This window comes from Cherax quadricarinatus, chromosome 2 (genome assembly GCF_038502225.1).
Source record: "Cherax quadricarinatus isolate ZL_2023a chromosome 2, ASM3850222v1, whole genome shotgun sequence".
In the NCBI taxonomy this organism is placed as follows: Eukaryota; Metazoa; Arthropoda; class Malacostraca; order Decapoda; family Parastacidae; genus Cherax; species Cherax quadricarinatus.
This window is the reverse complement of record NC_091293.1, coordinates 69,237,211-69,264,344: the sequence shown is the minus strand read 5'-3', so window position 1 is coordinate 69,264,344 and position 27,134 is coordinate 69,237,211. Positions and strand designations below refer to the sequence as shown.

The window sequence follows — 27,134 nt, the reverse complement described above, 5'->3', positions numbered from 1 at the left end:
CTTAGAAAACTTACCTAACCTTATTATAACAAGCGGAATTTAATTTAGCCTAATCCAACTAAATGTATTTTAGATAAGTTTACAATAAATTAATAATAAACAAACACAATGAAATATATTTTTTTTGTTTGGTTCAAAATTATTTTTGCTAAATTATTGCATACACAAATTTTTCTCTCCTTATTCAGCAAGAAGAGCGTTGCCATTTAAGCCAAAATTGTAAGTTTTACGTATTCGGCACAGGACTCCATCATTGGTTGCTGAACAGAACACCTCGGTTAATAGTGAGAACATGGTGATTGGTGTGCCCAATGGCGAGGGTTTCTCTAAATGGAATAATAAGTTTATAACAATCAGCAAAAGTTAGTGAAGAGACAGGACCATCCTGGGTCTCCTCCCCACATCCTGGTCTAGGCCTGCTGCCTGCCTGGCCAAGGGTGTTGCCTTTTAGTGCCCCACCAGTTACTCTCGCTACCGCTCGCTACTCCCCCACCCTCATCCCCCATGCATCCATGCTATCCTTCACCCGTTATCCCACAGCTGGCGCCCTCCCACGCCCACGATGTCAGCACTGTCACAAGATGTGCCGGGTTCCCAGGAATCTCCATGACAGAGCCAACGCCGTGGAATCAGTCTACGAGGCATCTGCCAGGTGTGCCATAGGGAATGTGCACTCAGTCCCTCAAATGGCAACATCCATACACACAGTGGATGTCTAGGCTCCCGGAGAGCTCCAAATGGGAATAACCAACAGCCCCTCCCTGCAGACAGAGCTGACAGCTACTGTGACTTCACCTCCAAAGAGGACCTAAAATCTGTAGTCAAATTAACATCCACCAGGATGTTGACACATCCCCAAAGCAGCTCACCCTCAAGCTGCTAGCAAATTTGTTGACCTCTTGAAGAAAGTCAACGATGTCCTGGCACAATCTACTGCTATTTGGCAATGCCTGTCTTTCTGTACTACCAAGGAGGAACAAGTCACTAGCAACATCTGTTACTAGGGCAATAAATGCATTCCCTACAGCTGACAACCTCGTCCGTCTCCCCTCTAGGGTGACAAACACCCGCCGGATACCTAATACCTCAAAAATCAGAGCCCAAATTAGCAAAAAAAATGAAGAGGGTAATACTGTTGGAGCACTGAGGCTTATAACCAGTGAGGATACCATCGCTCCTAAGGGCGTCATTACAGCACAAGCCCTGAAGGACAAACATCCACCCAGGGCTCCCAGTACCTCTCTGGCACTGCAGCAGATGAAGAACATCTAACCTTACAGGATGCTGATATGTATAAAGCTGCTATGTCATTTCCACAGGGCTCAGCAGGAGGTTTCACCGGTTTAAGACCACAAGACTTAGAACAAATGCTCAATCCAGCACTTGGCGATGTTTCAGAAAAGTTGCTGTCTGAACTCACTAAATTTTCCAATGTGTGCCTGGCTGGCAGTGTCCCAGAGGCTATTAGACCCCTTTTCTTTGGTGCCTCACTATGTGCCCTCTGGGAAAAGGATGGAGGAATCAGGCCCATTGTAGTGGGCAACACCCTTCTGCACCTAGTCACCGTGGTGAGTCAAGAGGCTGCCGCAATGTTGAAACCAACTCAGCTCGGTTTTGGTGTTCACCAAGGCTGTGATGCAGCTACCCACGCAGCACGAGTATACATCAACAACATGGCAGATGAAAAAGCTTTGATCAAACTGGATTTTGCCAACGCTTTCAACTTAGTCAGAAGGGATGCTGCTCTCCAAGCAGTTTCTAGACACTTTCCTTCCTTCTATCCCTTCATACAATCGTATTATGGTGTGACTTCTAAACTATTGTTTGGGGGCCATGAAATTGACTCGTGTGTATATATATATTCATATATATATTCATCACATATGTTGACACTGTGTTCTCTTGCTGTGTCTGTGGCACCCCTCCTTTTCACTAGGTTCATTCTTCCTTCCATATCTTTCACTCCGTTAAGTCCACCTAAGCTGGGTTACCTTAGTGTGGTCGGAAGGTTTGAATCTCTTTGCCTACGAGTGTAGCATCCCTTTCCTCTGTTTCCTATTTATCGGCCTAACTAGCAAGGAACTTCCCCTCTTTGTTATAATTTGTCGTAGTTTGCTTTCCTTTGATTCAGAATGGTTTGCTGATATGGCCAGGACTGCGGTTAATGAGCTGTCACAGGCATTAGCATAGTGATTTATGGCATCTGACTTGGAACAAATTTGGATATGGGTTGGACTGTGATATATGACTTTTTCTGCTACTGCTGCTGCTCACGCAGCTGTACGACTTACAGCTCCTGACATTATATATATATATATATATATATATATATATATATATATATATATATATATATATATATATATATATATATATATATATATATATATATATAAGAGAAAACTTTCATCATTCAACACTTTCACCATCACTCATACATAATCACTGTCCTTGCAGAGGCGCTCAGATACGACAGTTTAGAAGTCCCTCCAAACTGCCAATATCCCAAACCCCTCCTTTAAAGTGCAGACATTGTACTCCCCATATCCAGAAATCAAGTCCGGCTAACCGGTTTCCCTGAATCCCTTCACAAAATATTACCCTGCTCGCACTCCAACAGCTCGTCAGGTCCCAAAGACCATTCATCTCCATTCACTCCTATTTAACACGCTCATGCACGCATGTTAGAAGTCCAAGCCCCTCGCCCACAAAACCTCCTTTACCCCCTCCCTCCAACCTATTCGAGGACGCCCCTACCCCGCCTTCCTTCCCCTACAGATTTATACACTCTCCAAGTCATTCTACCTTGTTCTATTCTCTCTAAATGACCTAACCACCTCAACAACCTTTCTTCAGCTCTCTGACTAATACTTTTAGTAACCACACCTACTCCTAGTTTCCACACTACGAATTCTTTGCGTAATATTTACACCACACATTCCCCTTAGACACGACATCACTGCCTCCAGCCTCCTCCTCGCTGCAGCATTTATATATCCTGCGCTTTAAGGTGTTCCCTGTAGTTGACAAGTTTTCTTGATTCTTTGTAAACGACCTCCGCATACTTTCCAGCTTGGATACATTATCCGCGTGAGGGTACAAGTTATCTGAATACTGCAGTCATTGCAGCAGTCATACAATTATTGATGGTAGCTGTAGTAGTAGTAGTGCTGCAACTATTTACTGCAGTTTTAACATTATTGGTGCAGTTACTCGTGGTAGCTAAAGCAGTAGTGGTATAATCATTGGTTACCTGGAGGTTATCTGGAGGGTATTAGGGGATCAACGCCCCCGCGGCCCGGTCCATGACCAGGCCTACCGATGGATCAGGGCCTGATTAACTAGGCTGTTACTGCTGGCCGCACGCAGTCCAACGTACAAGCCACAGCCCGGCTGATCCGGCACTGACTTTAGATATCTGTCCAGCTCTCTCTTGAAGGCAGCCAGGGGTTTATTGGTAATTCCCCGAATGCTTGATGGGAGGCTGTTGAAGAGTCTTGGGCCCCGGACACTTATGGTGTTTTCCCTTAGTGTACCAATGGCGCCCCTACTTTTAATTAGGGGCATTTTGCATCGCCTGCCCAGTCTTTTACTTTCGTAGGGAGTGATTTCTGTGTGCAGATTTGGGACCATTCCTTCCAGGATTTTCCAAGTGTAGATTATGATATATCTCTCCCTCCTGCATTCCAACGAGTACAAGTCAAGTGCTTCCAAGCGTTCCCAGTAGTTAAGGTGCTTGACAGAACTTATACGTGCAGTAAAGGATCTCTGTACACTCTCTAGATCTGCGATTTCACCTGCTTTGAATGGAGATGTTAATGTACAGCAGTATTCCAGCCTAGAGAGAACAAGTGATTTGAAAAGGATCATCATTGGCTTGGCATCTCTCGTTTGGAACGCTTTCATTATCCATCCTATCATTTTCTTTGCACGTGCGATCGTGGCACTGTTGTGATCCTTGAAAGTAAGATCCTCAGACATTACTACTCCCAGGTCCCTTACATTATTTTTCCGCTCTATTGTATGGCCGGAGTCAGTAGTATACTCTGTTCTAGTTATTATCTCCTCCAGTTTTCCATAACGGAGTAGTTGGAATTTGTCCTCATTGAACATCATATTGTTTACCGATGCCCACTGGAAACTTTGTTTATATCTTCTTGGAGGTTAACCGCATCCTCAGCAGATGACAGCCTCATGCAGATCCTAGTATCATCCGCAAAGGATGATACAGTGCAGTGATGTATATCTCTGTCTATGTCTGATATGAGGATGAGGAATAAGATGGGGGCGAGTACTGTGCCTTGTGGAACAGAGCTCTTCACTATGGCAGCCTCCGATTTAACTCTGTTGACCACTACTCTTTGTGTTCGATTTGTTAGGAAGTTGAAGATCCCAGTTATTCCTTTGGCACGTATTTTATGCCTATTACGCCATGATCGCATTTGTCAAATACTTTTGCAAAGTCTGTGCATATTACATCTGCATTATGATTTTCTTCCAGTGCATCCAAGGCCATATCATAGTGATCCAGTAGTTGTGAGAGGCAGGAGCGACCTGCCCTGAACCCATGTTGCCCTGGATTGTGCAGATTTTGGGAATCCAGGTGATTTGCAATCCTGCTTCTTAGCACTCTTTCAAAGATTTTTTGATGTGGGATGTCAGAGCTATTGGTGTATAGTTATTAGCTAATGCTTTGCATTAGCTATATCCATTGTTTTAAGTGACTGTGGAATTTCACCCATGTCCAAGCTCCTCCTCCACAGTGTACTTAGGGCACACGAGAGGGGTTTCTTGCAGTTCTTAATGAAAACAGAGTTCCACGAGTCTGGGCCCGGGGCTGAGTGCATAGGCATGTTGTCAATGGCTTTTTCGAAATCTATCGGAGTTAAGGTAATGTCGGAAATCTGGCATACATTTACGGAGTTTTGAGGCTCATTCATGAAGAAATTGTTTGGTCGTCGATCCTCAGACTGATTAGTGGTTCACTAAACACAGAGTCATACTGGAATTTCAATATTTCACTCATTTCCTTGTTGTCACCTGTGTAAGTCCCATCCTGTCTGAGTAAGGGCCCGATACTAGATGTGGTATTTGCCTTGTTTTTGGCATATGAAAAGAAGTATTTTGAATTTCTTTCAATTTCACTAATACCTTTAAGCTCCTCCTGTCTCTCCTGGTTCCTGTAAGAGTCATTTAACTTTAGTTCGATAATTTCCACTTCCCTGGTCAGCACCTCCTTTCGTGTATCAGATATTCTAGCACTCCTGAGGAGCTCAGTGACTCTTCGTCATCTTCTGTAGAGGGAGCGTCTTTCTCTCTCCAGTTTACTCCTGTTCTTCTTCTTTCTTAGGGGAATATGCCTAGAACATGCTTCAGCTGCCAGGAAGTTGATCCTTTGAAGGCACTGGTTTGGATCCATGTCATTTAAGATATCTTCCCAACATGTTTCGTTTAGGACATGGTTTACCTGGTCCCATTTGATGTACTTGTTGTTGAAGTTGTATTTTGTGAAGACACCTTCACAGGTACATGCATTCTGCTGATCAGGACTCCTATGCATGTACGTCTGGACTTCGATTAGGTTGTGATCGGAATTAGTTGTTTTTGATAATCTTATGTCTCTTATCAGGTCCTCATTATTTGTGAAGATAAGGTCAAGTGTGTTTTCTAGTCTTGTTGGCTCCACTATCTGCTGGCTTAAGGTGTGTTTTTTGCAGAGACTTAGTAGCTCATGTGTGTGTGAACTTTCATCTGCGCTACATCCGGGGATTGTTTCAGCTATAACATTATTTGCTACATTCTTCCATTTTGTATGCCTTAGGTTGAAATCACCAAGCAGTAAGATGTTTGGGGATGGAGCTGGAAGGTTTTCCAGACAGTAATCAATTTTCAGTAGCTGTTCCTTGAACTGTTGGGAGGTTGCATCTGATGGCTTATATACAACCACAATGACTAGGTTTTGGTTCTTGATCTTTATTGATAGAACTTCAACTACCTCATTTGTGGTGTTCAGCAACTCCGTGCAGATAAGGGACTCTTTGACATACAGGCCAACCCCCCCCCCTTGTTGCCTGTTCATTCTGTCGCATCTAAAGAGGTTGTAACCACTTATCCATATTTCACTGTCAAAGTGATCTTTTGTGTGAGTCTCTGTGAAGGCTGCAAACATTGCATTAGACTCCTCTAGAAGTCCACTGATAAAAGGTATTTTGTTGTTGGTGGATGGCTTAAGGCCCTGTATATTAGCAAATATGAACGAGGTTGTATTCTGTGTTTGTTGGAGGGATTTTGTTATTGGCATCAGTAGTTGTAATTCTGGAGGGCCATGGGTGGCCACTGGCTGCGCCTCCAGTCCAACAAGGCTCCAAGGTGGACTATTTTTATTTCCTTCCATTTTCTTTTTTAGTTTCCTGCCACTAAAAAATCACCTGGAGTTGGGTTATCGTAGCTACTATTGTTTGTCTTGTAGGGTCTGTGCCTCCTGGTCCCTTTTAGATGGTATGCAGGGCAGTCGATGTTGTAACACTGCTTCTGGAGGACCGAGGAGTGACACATTTTTGGGTGAAAGAAAGTACAGGAAGAAGGACGACACACTCCTTTAGACAGGAGGTCGCTACATTTTTTGGGATGGTCAAAGTTGCATGTCCCATTTTTTCCCCTGTTATTCCATGCTTACAGATGCCTCAAGCATAATATTTGCACAAATTCACCTTTGGTTGAGAATTGTTGGGAGGTGTGTTGTCAATTTCTGCAGGTTCTAGGACTGCACTATAATCCTCAGTATCCAAGCCAGGGCCACCCCGTCCTGGATTCCATCTACTTTCCTCGGTAGAGGAAGAAGGAGGAGACTCCTCTCCAACATCTGTACTGTGGGCCACGGTCTTGTGCAATGATGGTTGTATATTTACGGTTTTAGTGGTGGTTGTGGTAGGGTCCCTAGTAGAGTCTGGGCTGGCAGTAAGGCTTGGGGCTGGGTCTGAGTCAGCACTGGGGCTGGGGGCTGAGCCTGGGCCAGCACCAGCACTGTGGGTATTAGTGCTATGACTGGGGGATGGGTCTGGTTTAGTACTTTGTAGGTGACTAGATAGTTTCAAGTCATCTGTTGTGGTATGGGCATTCTGCATTTTTTGATACACTATCTCTTGCTCCCATGTCTTATATATTTTTGGCAGACTATCCAAGAGGTCATCTTTGTTTTCTTGATTATTTTTATCATTTATTAGTCTCCTTAGTACCTTTCTGATACCTGCCCAAAGTTCTACATCTTTATTGCACAACCAAACACACCTTGCTAGTTCGAGGTCATTTTTTGAGGCTGTATTTAGTCTAGTACAAGAGATATGGTGTTTGCATGTGATTCTGGATTTCCTTCCAAGGATTTTTTTACAAGTCCCACAGATATGCTGTGCTGACATCCTGTCTGTATCCTACTACACTCTGTATGCCACGGAAGAAAACTGATTTCCACTTTACCTTTCTCTTGCTGGTGCCAGTAATATGCAAGATAAGATAAGATAAGATTTCGTTCGGATTTTTAACCCCGGAGGGTTAGCCACCCAGGATAACCCAAGAAAGTCAGTGCATCATCGAGGACTGTCTAACTTATTTCCATTGGGGTCCTTAATCTTGTCCCCCAGGATGCAACCCACACCAGTCGACTAACACCCAGGTACCTATTTGCTGCTAGGTGAACAGGACAACAGGTGTAAGGAAACGTATTTATACGAACCAAGTTTGCAGTATGTGGGTGGTGGTGTAGGGTGGGTGGTGGTGTAGGGTGGGTGGTGGTGTAGGGTGGGTGGTGGTGTTGGGTGGGTGGTGGGTGTAGGGTGGGTGTGAGGGCAAGACTTAACCCACACTGCCACACTTCACTATTATTATTATTATTATTATTATTATTATTATTATTATTATTATTACTTAATTTCCTTTTATGTAGTGCTGTACACTGTTTTTCTCAAGGATATACACTGTTCTTTCAGGTTGTAACAGGGAATATACAATCACTGGTGCTATTTGAGGCAGTAGTGGCACAATCACTGGAGGTAGTTGTAGTGGTAGTGGTATAATCATTCTGTAGTTGTAGCAGTGGTTTTACAGTCACCGGTGTTAGTTGTAATAGTGATGCAATCACTAGTGGTAGTTGGTAGTAGTAGTAGTAGTAGTAGTAATAGTAGCGGTACAATCACTGGTGGTAGTTGGTGGTAGTAGTAGCAGTAGTAGCGATGCAATCACTGGTGGTAGTTGGTGGTAGTAGTAGTAGTAGTAGTAGTAGTAGTAGTAGTAGTAGTAGTAGCGGTACAATCACTGGTGGTAGCTGTAGCTGCAGTAGTTCAAACGCTGCTTCCTGCTTGCCTGTTAATTATTCAAGCAGTATATGTCAACATTACCTTGCAATTTCTGCTATACTAATCTAACCTCATCTGGGCAGCCATACTGTAGACCACACATACACACATACCAATGGACAAGGACAGTCTTTAAACAAACCTGTGTAAGCTGTTGGATTGGCCAGACAGGTGATTACTGAAAGTCAACCTCAGCAAATGAAAAGTTCTGGAAATTGGGGAACAGCAAATATTACCAGACAAGGCGTCCAGGCTCGGGCGATAAATGCTGCTAACCTCACTCAAGGAGAAGGATCTCAGGGTAAACACAGTACCGAACAGATCGCCCAAGGTACACGTCTCATGGACCACTGCAGCATATATATGCACATGTGTGCATTGTCTTTAGCCTGATTATATCTCATTTATTTGTAAGTAGTAATCTGAATCTTGCGTGTCGTTGATTTTGTAGTTCTTTGTAATGGAAAAAAGACACAAATGCAGTATAATGTGATTCTTTATTGACAACGTTTCGCCCACACAGTGGACTTTATGAAGTTACAAACAGATCTACCTAAGCAAAGAGTACATGAGTATATATGTGGAGCTTAGGTAGATCTGTTTGTGACTTGATAAAGTCCACTGTGTGGGAGATTTATTTTTCTTTGATTACTGTATTAGAATGGCATTGTCGTTGAATTTATTACTGCCTGTGAATTTATTACTGCCTGTGTTTTTATTACTGCCTGTATTTTTATTCGGTTTCTTCTAAATTAATTTATAAATATAATGCCATTAGTGAATATCAAAATGGTATACAATACCGACAGGTTGGTAGGTCAGACACATAGGCAACAGTTAGGCCACTTTATTCCGAAACGTTTCGCCTACGTAGTAGGCTTCTCCAGTCGAGTACAGTAAGTATATAAGTCTCCACACTGTCGCTTGGTCTTCAGATTGTTCCAGACTATGAAACAGAACTCTTCTCCAGGCTGAGGGACTGACAACCTCAAATCTACAACTTCAAGGGTGATGGACTGATTACATCTTCACATCTCTACTGCTCCTGCCTACTTTCTGTACTCGACTGAAGAAGCCTACTGTGTGGGCGAAACGTCTCGGATTAAAGTTGCCTAACTGTTGCTTATATATCTTACCTACCATAATGCCATTTTTTTCTATTTTTTGAAGATTGCAGTATTTAATTTCTTGTAATTTTCAGTGAATTGTTGGAAATGGTATTTTCTTACAGAATTTTTTTTATGATTTTTATTGTTTTGTGTAGATATTTTCCAGTGAGATTAATTACATGTTGAGACTGCAGGTGTGGGAAGTGACGTGTGTGGAGTTTATTGATCTGTGTTGAGACTGCAGGTGTGGAAAGTGACGTGTGTGGAATTTATTGATCTGTGTAGGAAATACGTTCAGTGGAAGGATTTTTAGTAAGGAGACTTGTGTCTGCTATTGAAGATTGGAGGTCGTTTATGAATGAAGAGGGAGGTTATGTGTAGCCTGGTGTGTGTGTGTTGTAGTCCTCCCCCCCGAAGGCTGACCCCAGAAAGGTCTGACTGACCCCACGCTCACTTACACTATCGGTTGCGTGCTTGGTGTTGAGCCTTAGGAGTAAAAGAGAGAATCGGAGGTTGCTGGAGTGCTTGTGGTGTGTGTGTGTGTGTGTGTGTGTGTGTGTGTGTGTGTGTGTGTGTGTGTGTGTGTGTGTGTGTGTGTGTGTGTATGTAACTTAATTAATGTCTGCATAAATAACTCATTACGATTGTAACCAGATATAAACTTGTTAATGAATCATTGTCACTGAAACTAGTTCAGCTATCAAAACTTTGGGGTCACTACCCAAACCACCACAAAAACAGTAAATATACAACCATCTAAAACCGTAAATATACAACCATCATTGCACAAGACCGTGGCTCACAGTACAGATGTTGGAGAGGAGTCTCCTACTTCTTCCTCTACTGAGGAAAGTAGATGGAATCCAGGACGGGGTGGCCCTGGCTTGGATACTGAGGATTATAGTGCAGTCCCAGAACCTGCAGAAATTGACAACACACCTCCCAACAATTCTCAACCAAAGGTGAATTTGTACAAATATTATGCTTGGGGGATCTGTAAGCATGGAATAACAGGGGAAAAAAATGGGACATGCAACTTTGAGCATCCCAAAAAATGTAGCGACCTCCTGTCTAAAGGAGTGTGTCGTTCTTCTTCCTGTACTTTCTTTCACCCAAAAATGTGCCACTCCTCGGTCCTCCAGAAGCAGTGTTACAACATCGAGTGCCCTGCATACCATCTAAAAGGGACCAGGAGGCACAGACCCCACAAGACAAACAATAGTAGCTACGACAACCCAACTCCAGGTGATTTTTTAGTGGCAGGAAACGAAAAAAGAAAATGGAAGGAAATAACAAAAATAGTCCCCCACCTTGGAGCCTTGTTGGACTGGAGGCGCAGCCAGTGGCCACCCATGGCCCTCCAGAATTACAACTACTGATGCCAATAACAAAATCTCCCCAACAAACACAGAATACAACCTCGTTCATATTTGCTAATATACAGGGCCTTAAGCCATCCAGCAACAACAAAATACCTTTTATCAGTGGACTTCTAGTGGAGTCTAATGCAATGTTTGCAGCCTTCACAGAGACTCACACAAAAGATCACTTTGACAGTGAAATATGGATAAGTGGTTACAACCTTTTTAGATGCGACAGAAAAAATAGGCAACAAGGGGGGGTTGGCCTGTATGTCAAAGAGTCCCTTATCTGCACGGAGCTGCTGAACACCACAAATGAGGTAGTTGAAGTTCTATCAATAAAGATCGAGAACCAAAACCTAGTCATTGTGGTTGTATACAAGCCACCAGATGCAACCTCACAACAGTTCAAGGAACAGCTACTGAAAATCGATTACTGTTTGGAAAACCTTCCAGCTCCATCCCCAAACATCTTACTGCTTGGTGATTTCAACCTAAGGCATACAAAATGGAAGAATGTAGCAAATAATGTTATAGCTGAAACAATCCCCGGAGGTAGCGCAGATGAAAGGTCACACACACATGAGCTACTAAGTCTCTGCGAAAAACACACCTTAAGCCAGCAGATAGTGGAGCCAACAAGACTAGAAAACACACTTGACCTTATCTTCACAAATAATGAGGACCTGATAAGAGACATAAGATTATCAAAAACAACTAATTCCGATCACAATCTAATCGAAGTCCAGATGTACATGCATAGGGGTCCTGAACAGCAGAATGCATGTACCTATGAAGGTGTCTTCACAAAATACAATTTCAACAACAAGAACATCAACTGGGACCAGGTAAACCATGTCCTAGACGAAACATGTTGGGAAGATGTCTTAAATGACATGGATCCAAACCAGTGCCTTGAAAGGATCAACTTCCTGGTAGCCGAAGCATGTTCTAGGCATATTCCCCTAAGAAAGACGAAGAGCAAGAGTAAACTGGAGAGAAAAAGACGCTCCCTCTACAGAAGACGACGAAGAGTCACTGAGCTCCTCAGGAGTGCTAGAATATCTGATACACGAAAGGAGGCACTGACCAGGGAAGTGGAAACTATCGAACTTAAGGTAAATGACTCTTACAGGAACCAGGAGAGGCAGGAGGAGCTTAAAGCTATTAGTGAAATTGAAAGAAATTCAAAATATTTCTTTTCATATGCCAAAAACAAGGCAAATACCACATCTAGTATCGGGCCCTTACTCAGACAGGATGGGACTTACACAGATGACAACAAGGAAATGAGTGAAATATTGAAATCAAAGTACGACTCTGTGTTTAGTGAACCACTAATCGGTCTGAGGATCGACGACCCAAATGATTTCTTCATGAATGAGCCTCAAAACTCCATAAATGTATGCCAGATTTCCGACATTACCCTAACTCCGATATATTTCGAAAAAGCCATTGACAACATGCCTATGCACTCAGCCCCGGGCCCAGACTCGTGGAACTCTGTTTTCATTAAGAACTGCAAGAAACCCCTCTCGTGTGCCCTAAGTACACTATGGAGGAGGAGCTTGGACATGGGTGAAATTCCAGTCACTTAAAACAACGGATATAGCCCCACTCCATAAAGGTGGCAGCAAAGCATTAGCTAAGAACTATAGACCAATAGCTCTGACGTCCCACATCATAAAAATCTTTGAAAGAGTGCTAAGAAGCAGGATTGCAAATCACCTGGATTCCCAAAATCTGCACAATCCAGGGCAACATGGGTTCAGGGCAGGTCGCTCCTGCCTCTCACAACTACTGGATCACTATGACATGGCCTTGGATGCACTGGAAGAAAATCAGAATGCAGATGTAATATACACAGACTTTGCAAAAGCATTTGACAAATGCGATCATGGCGTAATAGCCCATAAAATACGTGCTAAAGGAATAACTGGGAAAGTGGGGAGATGGATCTTCAACTTCCTAACAAATCGAACACAAAGAGTAGTGGTCAACAGAGTTAAATCGGAGGCTGCCATAGTGAAGAGCTCTGTTCCACAAGGCACAGTACTCGCCCCCATCTTATTCCTTATCCTCATATCAGACATAAACAGAGATATACACCACAGCACCGTATCATCCTTTGCGGATGATACTAGGATCTGCATGAGGCTGTCATCTGCTGAGGACGCGGTTAACCTCCAAGAAGATATAAACAAAGTTTTCCAGTGGGCAACGGTAAACAATATGATGTTCAATGAGGACAAATTCCAACTACTCCGATATGGAAAACTGGAGGAGATAATAACTAGAACAGAGTATACTACTGACTCCGGCCATACAATAGAGCGGAAAAATAATGTAAGGGACCTGGGAGTAGTAATGTCTGAGGATCTCACTTTCAAGGATCACAACAGTGCCACGATCGCACGTGCAAAGAAAATGATAGGATGGATAATGAAAGCGTTCCAAACGAGAGATGCCAAGCCAATGATGATCCTTTTCAAATCACTTGTTCTCTCTAGGCTGGAATACTGCTGTACATTAACATCTCCATTCAAAGCAGGTGAAATCGCAGATCTAGAGAGTGTACAGAGATCCTTTACTGCACATATAAGTTTTGTCAAGCACCTTAACTACTGGGAACGCTTGGAAGCGTTGTACTCGTTGGAACGCAGGAGGGAGAGATGTATCATAATCTACACTTGGAAAATCTTGGAAGGAATGGTCCCAAATCTGCACACAGAAATCACTCCCTACGAAAGTAAAAGACTGGGCAGGCGATGCAAAATGCCCCCAATAAAAAGTAGGGGCGCCATTGGTACACTAAGAGAAAACACCATAAGTGTCCGGGGCCCAAAACTATTCAACAGCCTCCCATCAAGCATTAGGGGAATTGCCAGTAAACCCCTGGCTGCCTTCAAGAGAGAGCTGGACAGATACCTAAAGTCAGTGCCGGATCAGCCGGGCTGTGGCTCGTACGTTGGACTGCGTGCGGCCAGCAGTAACAGCCTAGTTGATCAGGCCCTGATCCATCGGGAGGCCTGGTCATGGACCGGGCCGCGGGGGCGTTGATCCCCGGAATAACCTCCAGGTAACCTCCAGGTATTCCCTGGACCCATTATGTACCTGTGTAATATTTGGACTGCAGCCCACAGGATGGGTATAGTGTGCATAATAAACATAAAATTTTTTAAACTAAACTAAATTTGAGTGCTCTAGGAATATTCCTGAGAGTACTGATATTGACTGGGAAGTGAACCACTGGACAGTAAATGCTCGAGTCCTAGAGAAAGAATATGAATTAAAGAGCATGGGTCTTGTGATATGAGTGAAGGTCTGACACACTACTGGTAAATGGGTCTTGTGATATGAGTGAGGGTCTGACACACTACTGATAAATGGGTCTTGTGATATGAGTGAGGGTCTGACACACTACTAATAAATGGGTCTTGTGATATGAGTGAGGGTCTGACACACTACTGATACTTGGGTCTTGTGATATGAGTGACCACACAGTGAGGGTCTTACAGACAACTGACTGATACAGCTTCTCGTTCTTCCAGGAGACGAGCCACAAGAACCTGTGGAAGAACTGACTGGTAGAGGTGAGTGTTATTTTGTGTACCACCCCTCCACTACACTCACCACTCCACTACAACCCCTCCACTGCACTCACCACTCCACTACAACCCCTCCACTACACTCACCACTCCACTACAACCCCTCCAATGCACTCACCACTCCACTACAACCCCTCCACTACACTCACCACTCCACTACAACCCCTCCACTGCACTCACCACTCCACTACAACCCCTCCACTACACTCACCACTCCACTACAACCCCTCCACTGCACTCACCACTCCACTACAACCCCTCCACTACACTCACCACTCCACTACAACCCCTCCACTGCACTCACCACTCCTCTACAACCCCTCCACTACACTCACCACTCCACTACAACCCCTCCACTACACTCACCACTCCACTACAACCCCTCCACTACACTCACCACTCCACTACAACCCCTCCAGTACACTCACCACTCCACTACACTCACCACTCCACTACAACCCCTCCACTACACTCACCACTCCACTACAACCCCTCCACTACACTCACCACTCCACTACAACCCCTCCACTACACTCACCACTCCACTACAACCCCTCCACTACACTCACCACTCCACTACAACCCCTCCACTACACTCACCACTCCACTACAACCCCTCCACTACACTCACCACTCCACTACAACCCCTCCACTACACTCACCACTCCACTACAACCCCTCCACTACACTCACCACTCCACTACAACCCCTCCACTGCACTCACCACTCCACTACAACCCCTCCACTACACTCACCACTCCACTACAACCCCTCCACTACACTCACCACTCCACTACACTCACCACTCCACTACAACCCCTCCACTACACTCACCACTCCACTACAACCCCTCCACTACACTCACCACTCCACTACAACCCCTCCACTGCACTCACCACTCCACTACAACCCCTCCACTACAGTCACCACTTCATTACAACCCTTCCACTACACTCAGCACTCACTACAACCCCTCCACTACACTCACCACTCCACTACAACCCCTCCACTACACTCACCACTCCACTACAACCCCTCCACTACACTCACCACTCCACTACAACCCCTCCACTGTACTCACCACTCCACTACAACCCCTCCACTACAGTCACCACTTCATTACAACCCTTCCACTACACTCAGCACTCACTACAACCCTTCCACTACACTCAAAACTCCACTACAACCCCTCCACTACACTCACCACTCCACTACAACCACTCCACTACAACCACTCCACTACACTCACCACTCCACTACAACCACTCCACTACACTCACCACTCCACTACAACCACTCCACTACACTCACCACTCCACTACAACCACTCCACTACACTCACCACTCCACTACAACCACTCCACTACAACCACTCCACTAGACTCACCACTCCACTACAACCCCTCCACTACACTCACCACTCCACTACAACCACTCCACTAGACTCACCACTCCACTACACTCACCACTCCACTACAACCACTCCACTACACTCACCACTCCACTACAACCACTCCACTACAACCACTCCACTAGACTCACCACTCCACTACAACCACTCCACTACACTCACCACTCCACTACAACCACTCCACTACACTCACCACTCCACTACAACCACTCCACTACACTCACCACTCCACTACAACCACTCCACTACAACCACTCCACTAGACTCACCACTCCACTACAACCCCTCCACTACACTCACCACTCCACTACAACCACTCCACTACAACCACTCCACTACACTCACCACTCCAATACAACCACTCCACTACAACCACTCCACTAGACTCACCACTCCACTACAACCCCTCCACTACACTCACCACTCCACTACAACCCCTCCACTACACTCACCACTCTACTACAACCCGTCCACAACACTCAACACTCACTACAACCCTTCCACTACACTCACCACTCCACTACAACCCTTCCACTACACTCAACACTCACTACAACCCTTCCACTACACTCACCACTCCACTACAACCCTTTCACTACACTCACCACTCCACTACAACCCTTCCACTATACTCAACACTCACTACAACCCTTCCACTACGCTCACCACTCCACTACAACCCTTCCACTACACTCACCACTCCACTACAACCCTTCCACTACACTCACCACTCCACTACAACCCTTCCACTACACTCACCACTCCGCTACAACCCTTTCACTACACTCACCACTCCACTACAACCCTTCCACTCCACTCAACACTCACTACAACCCTTCCACTACACTCAACACTCACTACAACCCTTTCACTACACTCACCACTCCACTACAACCCTTCCACTCCACTCACCACTCCGCTACAACCCTTTCACTACACTCACCACTCCACTACAACCCTTCCACTCCACTCAACACTCACTACAACCCTTCCACTACACTCAACACTCACTACAACCCTTTCACTACACTCACCACTCCACTACAACCCTTCCACTACACTCACCACTCCGCTACAACCCTTTCACTACACTCACCACTCCACTACAACCCTTCCACTCCACTCAACACTCACTACAACCCTTCCACTACACTCAACACTCACTACAACCCTTCCACTACACTCAACACTCACTACAACCCTTCCACTACACTCACCACTCCGCTACAACCCTTTCACTACACTCACCACTCCACTACAACCCTTCCACTCCACTCAACACTCACTACAACCCTTCCACTACACTCACCACTCCACTACAACCCTTCCACTCCACTCAACACTCACTACAACCCTTCCACTACACTCAACACTCACTACAACCCTTTCACTACACTCACCACTCCACTACAACCCTTCCACTCCACTCACCACTCCACTACAACCCTTCCACTCCACTCAACACTCACTACAACCCTTTCACTACACTCACCACTCCACTACAACCCTTCCACTCCACTCAACACTCACTACAACCCTTTCACTACACTCACCACTCCACTACAACCCTTCCACTCCACTCAACACTCACTACAACCCTTTCACTACACTCACCACTCCACTACAACCCTTCCACTACACTCAACACTCACTACAACCCTTTCACTACACTCACCACTCCACTACAACCCTTCCACTCCACTCACCACTCCACTACAACCCTTCCACTCCACTCAACACTCACTACAACCCTTCCACTACACTCAACACTCACTACAACCCTTCCACTACACTCACCACTCCACTACAACCCTTCCACTCCACTCAACACTCACTACAACCCTTTCACTACACTCACCACTCCACTACAACCCTTCCACTACACTCACCACTCACTACAACCCTTCCACTCCACTCAACACTCACTACAACCCTTCCACTACACTCAACACTCACTACAACCCTTTCACTACACTCACCACTCCACTACAACCCTTTCACTACACTCACCACTCCACTACAACCCTTTCACTACACTCACCACTCCACTACAACCCTTTCACTACACTCACCACTCCACTACAACCCTTTCACTACACTCACCACTCCACTACAACCCTTTCACTACACTCACCACTCCACTACAACCCTTTCACTACACTCACCACTCACTACAACCCTTCCACTCCACTCAACACTCACTACAACCCTTCCACTACACTCAACACTCACTACAACCCTTTCACTACACTCACCACTCCACTACAACCCTTCCACTCCACTCAACACTCACTACAACCCTTCCACTCCACTCAACACTCACTACAACCCTTCCACTACACTCACCACTCCACTACAACCCTTCCACTCCACTCAACACTCACTACAACCCTTCCACTACACTCACCACTCCACTACAACCCTTCCACTACACTCACCACTCCACTACAACCCTTTCACTACACTCACCACTCCACTACAACCCTTCCACTACACTCACCACTCCACTACAACCCTTCCACTCCACTCAACACTCACTACAACCCTTCCACTACACTCACCACTCCACTACAACCCTTCCACTACACTCACCACTCCACTACAACCCTTCCACTACACTCACCACTCCACTACAACCCTTCCACTACACTCACCACTCCACTACAACCCTTCAACTACACTCACCACTCCACTACAACCCTTCCACTCCACTCAACACTCACTACAACCCTTCCACTACACTCACCACTCCACTACAACCCTTTCACTACACTCACCACTCCACTACAACCCTTCCACTCCACTCAACACTCACTACAACCCTTCCACTACACTCACCACTCCACTACAACCCTTCAACTACACTCACCACTCCACTACAACCCTTCAACTACACTCACCACTCCACTACAACCCTTCCACTCCACTCAACACTCACTACAACCCTTCCACTACACTCACCACTCCACTACAACCCTTCCACTCCACTCAACACTCACTACAACCCTTCCACTACACTCACTACTCCACTACAACCCTTCCACTCCACTCAACACTCACTACAACCCTTCCACTACACTCACTACTCCACTACAACCCTTCCACTACACTCACTACTCCACTACAACCCTTCCACTACACTCACCACTCCACTACACTCACCACTCCACTACAACCACTCCACTACAACCACTCCACTACACTCACCACTCCACTACAACCCCTCCACTACACTCACCACTCCACTACAACCCTTCCACTACACTCACCACTCCACTACAACCCCTCCACTACACTCACCACTCCACTACAACCACTCCACTACACTCACCACTCCACTACAACCCCTCCACTACACTCACCACTCCAGTACAACCCCTCCACTACACTCACCACTCCACTACAACTCCTCCACTACACTCACCACTCCACTACAACCCTTCCACTACACTCACCACTCCACTACAACCCCTCCACTACACTCACCACTCCAGTACAACACCTCCACTACACTCACCACTCACTACAACCCTTCCACTACACTCACCACTCCACTACAACCCCTCCACTACACTCACCACTCCAGTACAACCCCTCCACTACACTCACCACTCCACTACAACCCCTCCACTGCACTCACCACTCCACTACAACTCCTCCACTACACTCACCACTCCACTACAACCCTTCCACTACACTCACCACTCCAGTACAACCCCTCCACTACACTCACCACTCCACTACAACCCTTCCACTACACTCACCACTCCACTACAACCCCTCCACTACACTCACCACTCCACTACAACCACTCCACTACACTCACCACTCCACTACAACCCCTCCACTACACTCACCACTCCACTACAACCCTTCCACTACGCTCACCACTCCACTACAACCCTTTCACTACACTCACCACTCCACTACAACCCTTCCACTACACTCACCACTCCAGTACAACCCCTCCACTACACTCACCACTCCACTACAACCCTTCCACTACACTCACCACTCCACTACAACCCTTTCACTACACTCACCACTCCACTACAACCCTTCCACTACACTCACCACTCCAGTACAACCCCTCCACTACACTCACCACTCCACTACAACCCTTCCACTACACTCACCACTCCACTACAACCCTTCCACTACACTCACCACTCCACTACAACCCCTCCACTACACTCAACACTCACTACAACCCTTCCACTACACTCACCACTCCACTACAACCCTTTCACTACACTCACCACTCCAGTACAACCCCTCCACTACACTCACCACTCCACTACAACCCTTCCACTACACTCACCACTCCACTACAACCACTCCACTACACTCACCACTCCACTACAACCCCTCCACTACACTCACCACTCCACTACAACCCCTCCACTACACTCACCACTCCACTACAACCACTCCACTACACTCACCACTCCACTACAACCCCTCCACTACACTCACCACTCCACTACAACCCTTCCACTACGCTCACCACTCCACTACAACCCTTTCACTACACTCACCACTCCACTACAACCCTTCCACTACACTCAACACTCACTACAACCCTTCCACTACACTCACCACTCCACTACAACCCTTTCACTACACTCACCACTCCACTACAACCCTTCCACTACACTCAACACTCACTACAACCCTTCCACTACACTCACCACTCCACTACAACCCTTCCACTACGCTCACCACTCCACTACAACCCTTTCACTACACTCACCACTCCACTACAACCCTTCCACTACACTCAACACTCACTACAACCCTTCCACTCCACTCAACACTCACTACAACCCTTCCACTACGCTCACCACTCCACTACAACCCTTCCACTACACTCACCACTCCACTACAACCCTTCCACTACACTCAACACTCACTACAACCCTTCCACTACACTCACCACTCCACTACAACCCTTCAACTACACTCACCACTCACTACAACCCTTCCACTACACTCACCACTCCACTACAACCCTTCCACTACACTCACCACTCCACTACAACCCTTCCACTACACTCAACACTCACTACAACCCTTCCACTACACTCACCACTCCACTACAACCCTTCCACTACACTCAACACTCACTACAACCCTTCCACTACACTCACCACTCCACTACAACCCTTCAACTACACTCAACACTCACTACAACCCTTCCACTACACTCACCACTCCACTACAACCCTTCCACTACACTCAACACTCACTACAACCCTTCCACTACACTCAACACTCACTACAACCCTTCCACTACACTCAACACTCACTACAACCCTTCCACTACACTCAACACTCACTACAACCCTTCCACTACACTCACCACTCCACTACAACCCTTCCACTACACTCAACACTCACTACAACCCTTCCACTACACTCACCACTCCACTACAACCCTTCCACTACACTCACCACTCCACTACAACCCTTTCACTACAATCACCGCTCCACTACAACCCTTCCACTACACTCACCACTCCACTACAACCCTTCCACTACACTCACCACTCCACTACAACCCTTTCACTACACTCACCACTCACTACAACCCTTCCACTACACTCACCACTCCACTACAACCCTTCAACTACACTCACCACTCCACTACAACCCTTCCACTACACTCACCACTCCACTACAACCCTTCCACTACACTAACAGCAACTAGCAACACTACAACCCCTCCACTACAACCTCTCCACCACAACCCTCCCCTACATCTCCTCCACTACACTCACCGCTTCACTACAACCCCTCCCCCACACCAACCCCTCCACTACAACCCCTTCACTACACCAAACCAACCACTACAATCCCTCCACCACAAAAACCCCTCCACTACAATTCCTCCACGACACCAACCCCGCCAACACAAACCCTCCACTACAACCTCTCCACTACAATCCATCCACTGCAACCCCTCAACTACAATCTCTAAAATACAACCCCTCCTCTACAACCCCGACACTACAACGCCTACACCACAACTCTTCCGCTACAATTTCACTACAACACCTCCACTACAATCCCTCCACTACAACCTCTAAACTACAAACCCTCCACTCCAATCCCTCCACTACAATCCCTCCACTCCATCCTCTCCACTACAATCCCTCTATTACAATCACTCTACTACAACTCCTCCACTACAACCTCTAAACTGCGACTCCTGTTCTACAACCCCTCCACTACAATCCCTCCACTAGAACCCCTCCAATACAGTCCCTCTACCAAAATCCCTCCACTACAACTCCTTAACTACAACCTCTCCACTACAACCCCTTAACTACAACCCCTTAACTACAACCTCTCCACTACAACCCCTCCACTACAGTCCACCACAATCCCTCCAATACAGCCCCTCCACTACAACCCCTCCACCACAGTTTCTCCACTACAGTCCCTCCAATACAGTCCCTCCACTACAGTTCCTCCACTACAATCCCTCCACAACAATCCTTCTACTACAGTCCCTCCACTACAATCTCTCCACTACAATCCCTCCACAACAACCTCTCCACTACAACCCCTCTTCTACAACCCCTCTACTACAACCCCTCCACAACAACCTCTCCACTACATCCTGTCCACTACAACCTCTTTTCCACAACCCCTCCACTACAACCCCTCCACTGCAACCCCTCGACTACAGTCCCTCCACTACAATCCCTCCACTACACTCTCTCCACTACAACCCCTCTTCTGTATCCCCTCCACTACAATCCCTCCATTACAACCCCTCCACTACACTCAGTCCACTACAACCCCTCTTCTACAATCCTTCCACTACAACCCCTTCACTACAACTCCTCCACTACAACCCCTCCACTACAGTCCCTCCACTGCAACCCCTGCACTACCGTCCCTCCACTACAACCCCTCCATTACAGTCCCTCTACTACAGTCCCTCCACTACAATCTCTCCACTACAACCCCTCCACTAAAACCCCTTCACTACAATCCCTCAACTACAGCCCCTCAACTACAACCTCTCTACTAAAACCATTCCACTACAACCCCTCTGCTACAATCCCTCCACTACAACCCCTCCACTACAACCCCTCCACTACAACCCCTCCACTACACCCTCTGTACTACAACCCCTCCACTACAACCCCTGCGCTACAACCCCTCCACTACAACCCCTCCACTAAAACCCTTCCACTACAGTCCCTCCACTACAGTCCCTCCATTACAATCCCTCCACTACAACTTTTCCGCTACAACCCCTCCACTACAACCCCTCCACTACAACTCCACTACAACCTCTCCACTGCAACCCCTCCACTACATTCCCTCCACTAAAATCCCTATACTACAACCCTTCAACTACACCCTCTCCTCTAGTACCCCTCCACTACAACCTCTCTACTATAACCCCTCTACAAATCCTCCACTACAATCCCTCCATTACAACCCCTCCACTACAGTCCCTCCACTAGAGTCTCTTCACTACAATCTCTCCACTACAACCCCTCCACTACAACCCCTCCACTACAACCCCTCCACTACAACTCCTCCACTACAACCTCTCCACTGCAACCCCTCCACTACAGTCCCTCCACTAAAATCCCTCCAATACAACCCTTCAACTACACCCTCTCCTCTAGTACCCCTCCACTACAACCTCTACTATAACCCCTCTACAAATCCTCCACTACAATCCCTCCATTACAACCCCTCCACTACAGTCCCTCCACTAGAGTCTCTTCACTACAATCTCTCCACTACAACCCCTCCACTACAACCCCTCCACTACGCCCCTCCACTTCAACCCCTTCACTTCACTCAATCTATTACAACCCCCTCTTCTACAAGCCCTCAACTATAACCCCTCCACTACAACTCCTCCACTACAGCCATTCTTCTACAACCCCTGCACTACCGTCCCTCCACTACAACCCCTCCACTACAGCCCCTCTACTACAATCCCTCCACTACATTCTCTCCACTTCAACCCCTCCTCTACAACCCCTCCACTACAACCCCTCCACTACAACCCCTCCACTACAACCCCTCCACTAAAACCCCTCCACCACAACTATTCCTCTACAACCCCTTCACTACAACCCCTCCACTACCTCTCCACTACAACCCCTCTATTACAACTACTCCACTACCATCCCTCCACTACAATCCCTCCACTGCAATCTATCCAGTGCAGTCCCTCTACTACAATCCCTCCACTACAACCCCTCCACTACACCCTCTCCAGTACAACCATTCTTCTAAAACCCTCCACTACAACCCCTCCACTACAATCCCTCCACTACAATCCCTCTACTACAGTCCCTCCACTGCAATCCCTCCACTGCAACCCCTGCACTTCCGTCCCTCCATTACAATCTCTCTACTACAACCCCTCTTCTACAACTCCTCCACTACAACCCTTCCACTACAACTCCTCCACTACAACCCCTCCACAACAACCCCTCCACTACAACTTCTCCACTACAACCCCTCCACTACAACCCATACACGACAATCCCTCCACTACAACCCCTCCACTACTGTCCCTCCACTACAGTCCCTCCATTACAATCCGTCCACTACAACCTCTCCATTACAACTCCTCTTCTACAACCCCTCCACTACAACCCTTCCACTACAACTCCACTACAACCCCTCCACAACCCCTCCACTACAACTCCTCCACTACAACCCCTCCACTACAACCCCTCCACTACAACCCCTCCACTGCAGTCCCTCCACTACAATCCCTCCACTACAAGCCCTCCACTACACTCTCTTCACTACAACCCCTCTTCTGCAACCCCTGCACTACAACCCCTCTTCTATAATCCCTCCACTACAATCCCTCCACTGCAACCCCTGCACTACCGTCCCTCCACTACAATCTCTCCACTACAACCCCTCCACTACAACCCCTCCACTACAACCCCTCCACTACAACCCCCTCCAGTACAACCCCACCATTACAACCCATCCACTACAACCCCTCCACTACAACCTCTCCACTATAACCCCTCCACTACTTCAATACAACCTCTCCACTACAATCCCTTCACTGCAACCCCTGCACTACCGTCCCTCCACTACAACCTCTCCAGTACAACCCCTCTATTACAACCTCTCCACTACAACCCCTCTTCTACAACGCCTCCACTACAACCTTTCCACTACAACCTCTCTATTACAACCTATCCACTACAACCCCCTCCACTGCAGCTCCTCCACTACAATCCCTCCAATACAACCTCTCCACTTCAACCCCTCTGTTACAACCTCTACACTACAACCCCTCTTCTACAACCCCTGCACTACAACCTCTCCAGTACAACCCCTCCACTGCCGTCCCTCCACTACAATCTCTCTACTACAACCCTTTCTCTACAACCCCTTCATTACAATCCCTCCATTAGAACCCGTCCACTACAACCTCTTCGCTACAACCCCTCTTCTACATCCCCTCCACTACAAACCCTCTACTGCAAACCCCTCCACTGCAACCCCTCCACTGTAACCTCTCCACTACGGTCCCTCCACTACAATCCCACCATCAGAACCCTTCCACTACTGCCAGTCCACTACAACCCCTCCACTACAACCCCTTCATTACAATCCCTCCACTACAACCCCTTCACTACAACCCCTCCACTGCAACCCCTCCACTACACCCCCTCCATTACACCCTCTCCGCTGCAACCCCTCCACTACATCCCCTCCACTACAACCCCTCCACTACAACCCCTCCACTACAACCCCTCCACTACAACCCCTCCACTACAACCCCTCCACTACAACCCCTCCACTACAGTCCTTCCATTACAGTCCCTCCACTACAACCCTTTACAGTCCATCCACTACAATCTCTCCACTACAATCCCTCCACTACAACCCCTCTTCTACAACCCCTCCACTACAACCCCTTCACTGCAACCCCTCCACTGCAGTCCCTCCACTACAATCCCTCCAGTACAACCCCTCCACTACATCCTCTCCACTACAATCCCTCTTCTGCAGCCCCTCCGCTACAACCCCTCCACTACAGTCCCTCCACCACAATCCCTATACTACAGTCCCTCCACTACAATACTTCCAGTGCAACCCGTGCACTATCATCCCTCCACTATAATCTCTCCACTACAACCCCTCCACTACCCCTCCACTACAACCTCTCCACTACAACCCTTCCACTACAAGCCTTCCACTACAGTCTCTCCGCTACAATCTCTCCACTACAATCCCTCCACTACCATCTCTCCACTACAACCACTCTTCTACAACCCCTCCACTACAACCCCTCCACTACAACCCCTCCACTACAATCCCTCCATTACAACCCCTCCACTACAGTCCCTCCACTAGAGTCTCTTCACTACAATCTTTCCACTACAACCCCTCCACTACAACCCCTCCACTACGCCCCTCCACTTCAACCCCTTCACTTCACTCAATCCATTACAACCCCCTCTTCTACAACCCCTCAACTATAACCCCTCCACTACAACTCCTCCACTACAGCCCCTCTTCTACAACCCCTGCACTACCGTCCCTCCACTACAACCCCTCCACTACAGTCCCTCTACTACAATCCCTCCACTACATTCTCTCCACTTCAACCCCTCCTCTACAACCCCTTCACTAAAACCCCTCCACCACTATTCCGCTACAACCCCTTCACTACAACCCCTCCACTACCTCTCCACTACAACCCCTCTATTACAACTACTCCACTACCATCCCTCCACTACAATCCTTCCACTGCAATCTATCCAGTGCAGTCCCTCTACTACAATCCCTCCACTACAACCCCTCCACTACACCCTCTCCAGTACAACCATTCTTCTAAAACCCCTCCACTACAATCCCTCCACTACAATCCCTTTACTACAGTCCCTCCACTACAATCCCTCCACTGCAACCCCTGCACTTCCGTCCCTCCACTACAATCTCTCCACTACAACCCCTCTTCTACAACTCCTCCACTACAACCCTTCCACTACAACTCCTCCACTACAACCCCTCCCCAACAACCCCTCCACTACAACTTCTCCACTACAACCCCTCCACTACAACCCATACGCGACAATCCCTCCACTACAACCCCTCCACTACAGTCCCTCCATTACAATCCGTCCACTACAACCTCTCCATTACAACCCCTCTTCTACAACCCCTCCACTACAACCCTTCCACTACAACTCCACTACAACCCCTCCACTACAGTCCCTCCACCACAATCCCTATACTACAGTCCCTCCACTACAATACTTCCAGTGCAACCCGTGCAC

At 47.2% G+C, this 27,134-nt stretch overlaps 1 protein-coding gene across 1 annotated transcript in view; it reads left to right on the top strand.

Moving 5' to 3' along the window:
- The window catches only part of LOC128697459 (dorsal-ventral patterning protein Sog), a 459,727-nt gene that overhangs the window by 290,859 nt on the left and 141,734 nt on the right, over positions 1-27,134 (top strand). Inside the window, exon 3 of the mRNA XM_070088902.1 lies at positions 14,370-14,411. Within this exon, the coding sequence (XP_069945003.1) occupies positions 14,370-14,411 (42 nt within the window). The remainder of the gene's footprint in view (positions 1-14,369; positions 14,412-27,134) is intronic.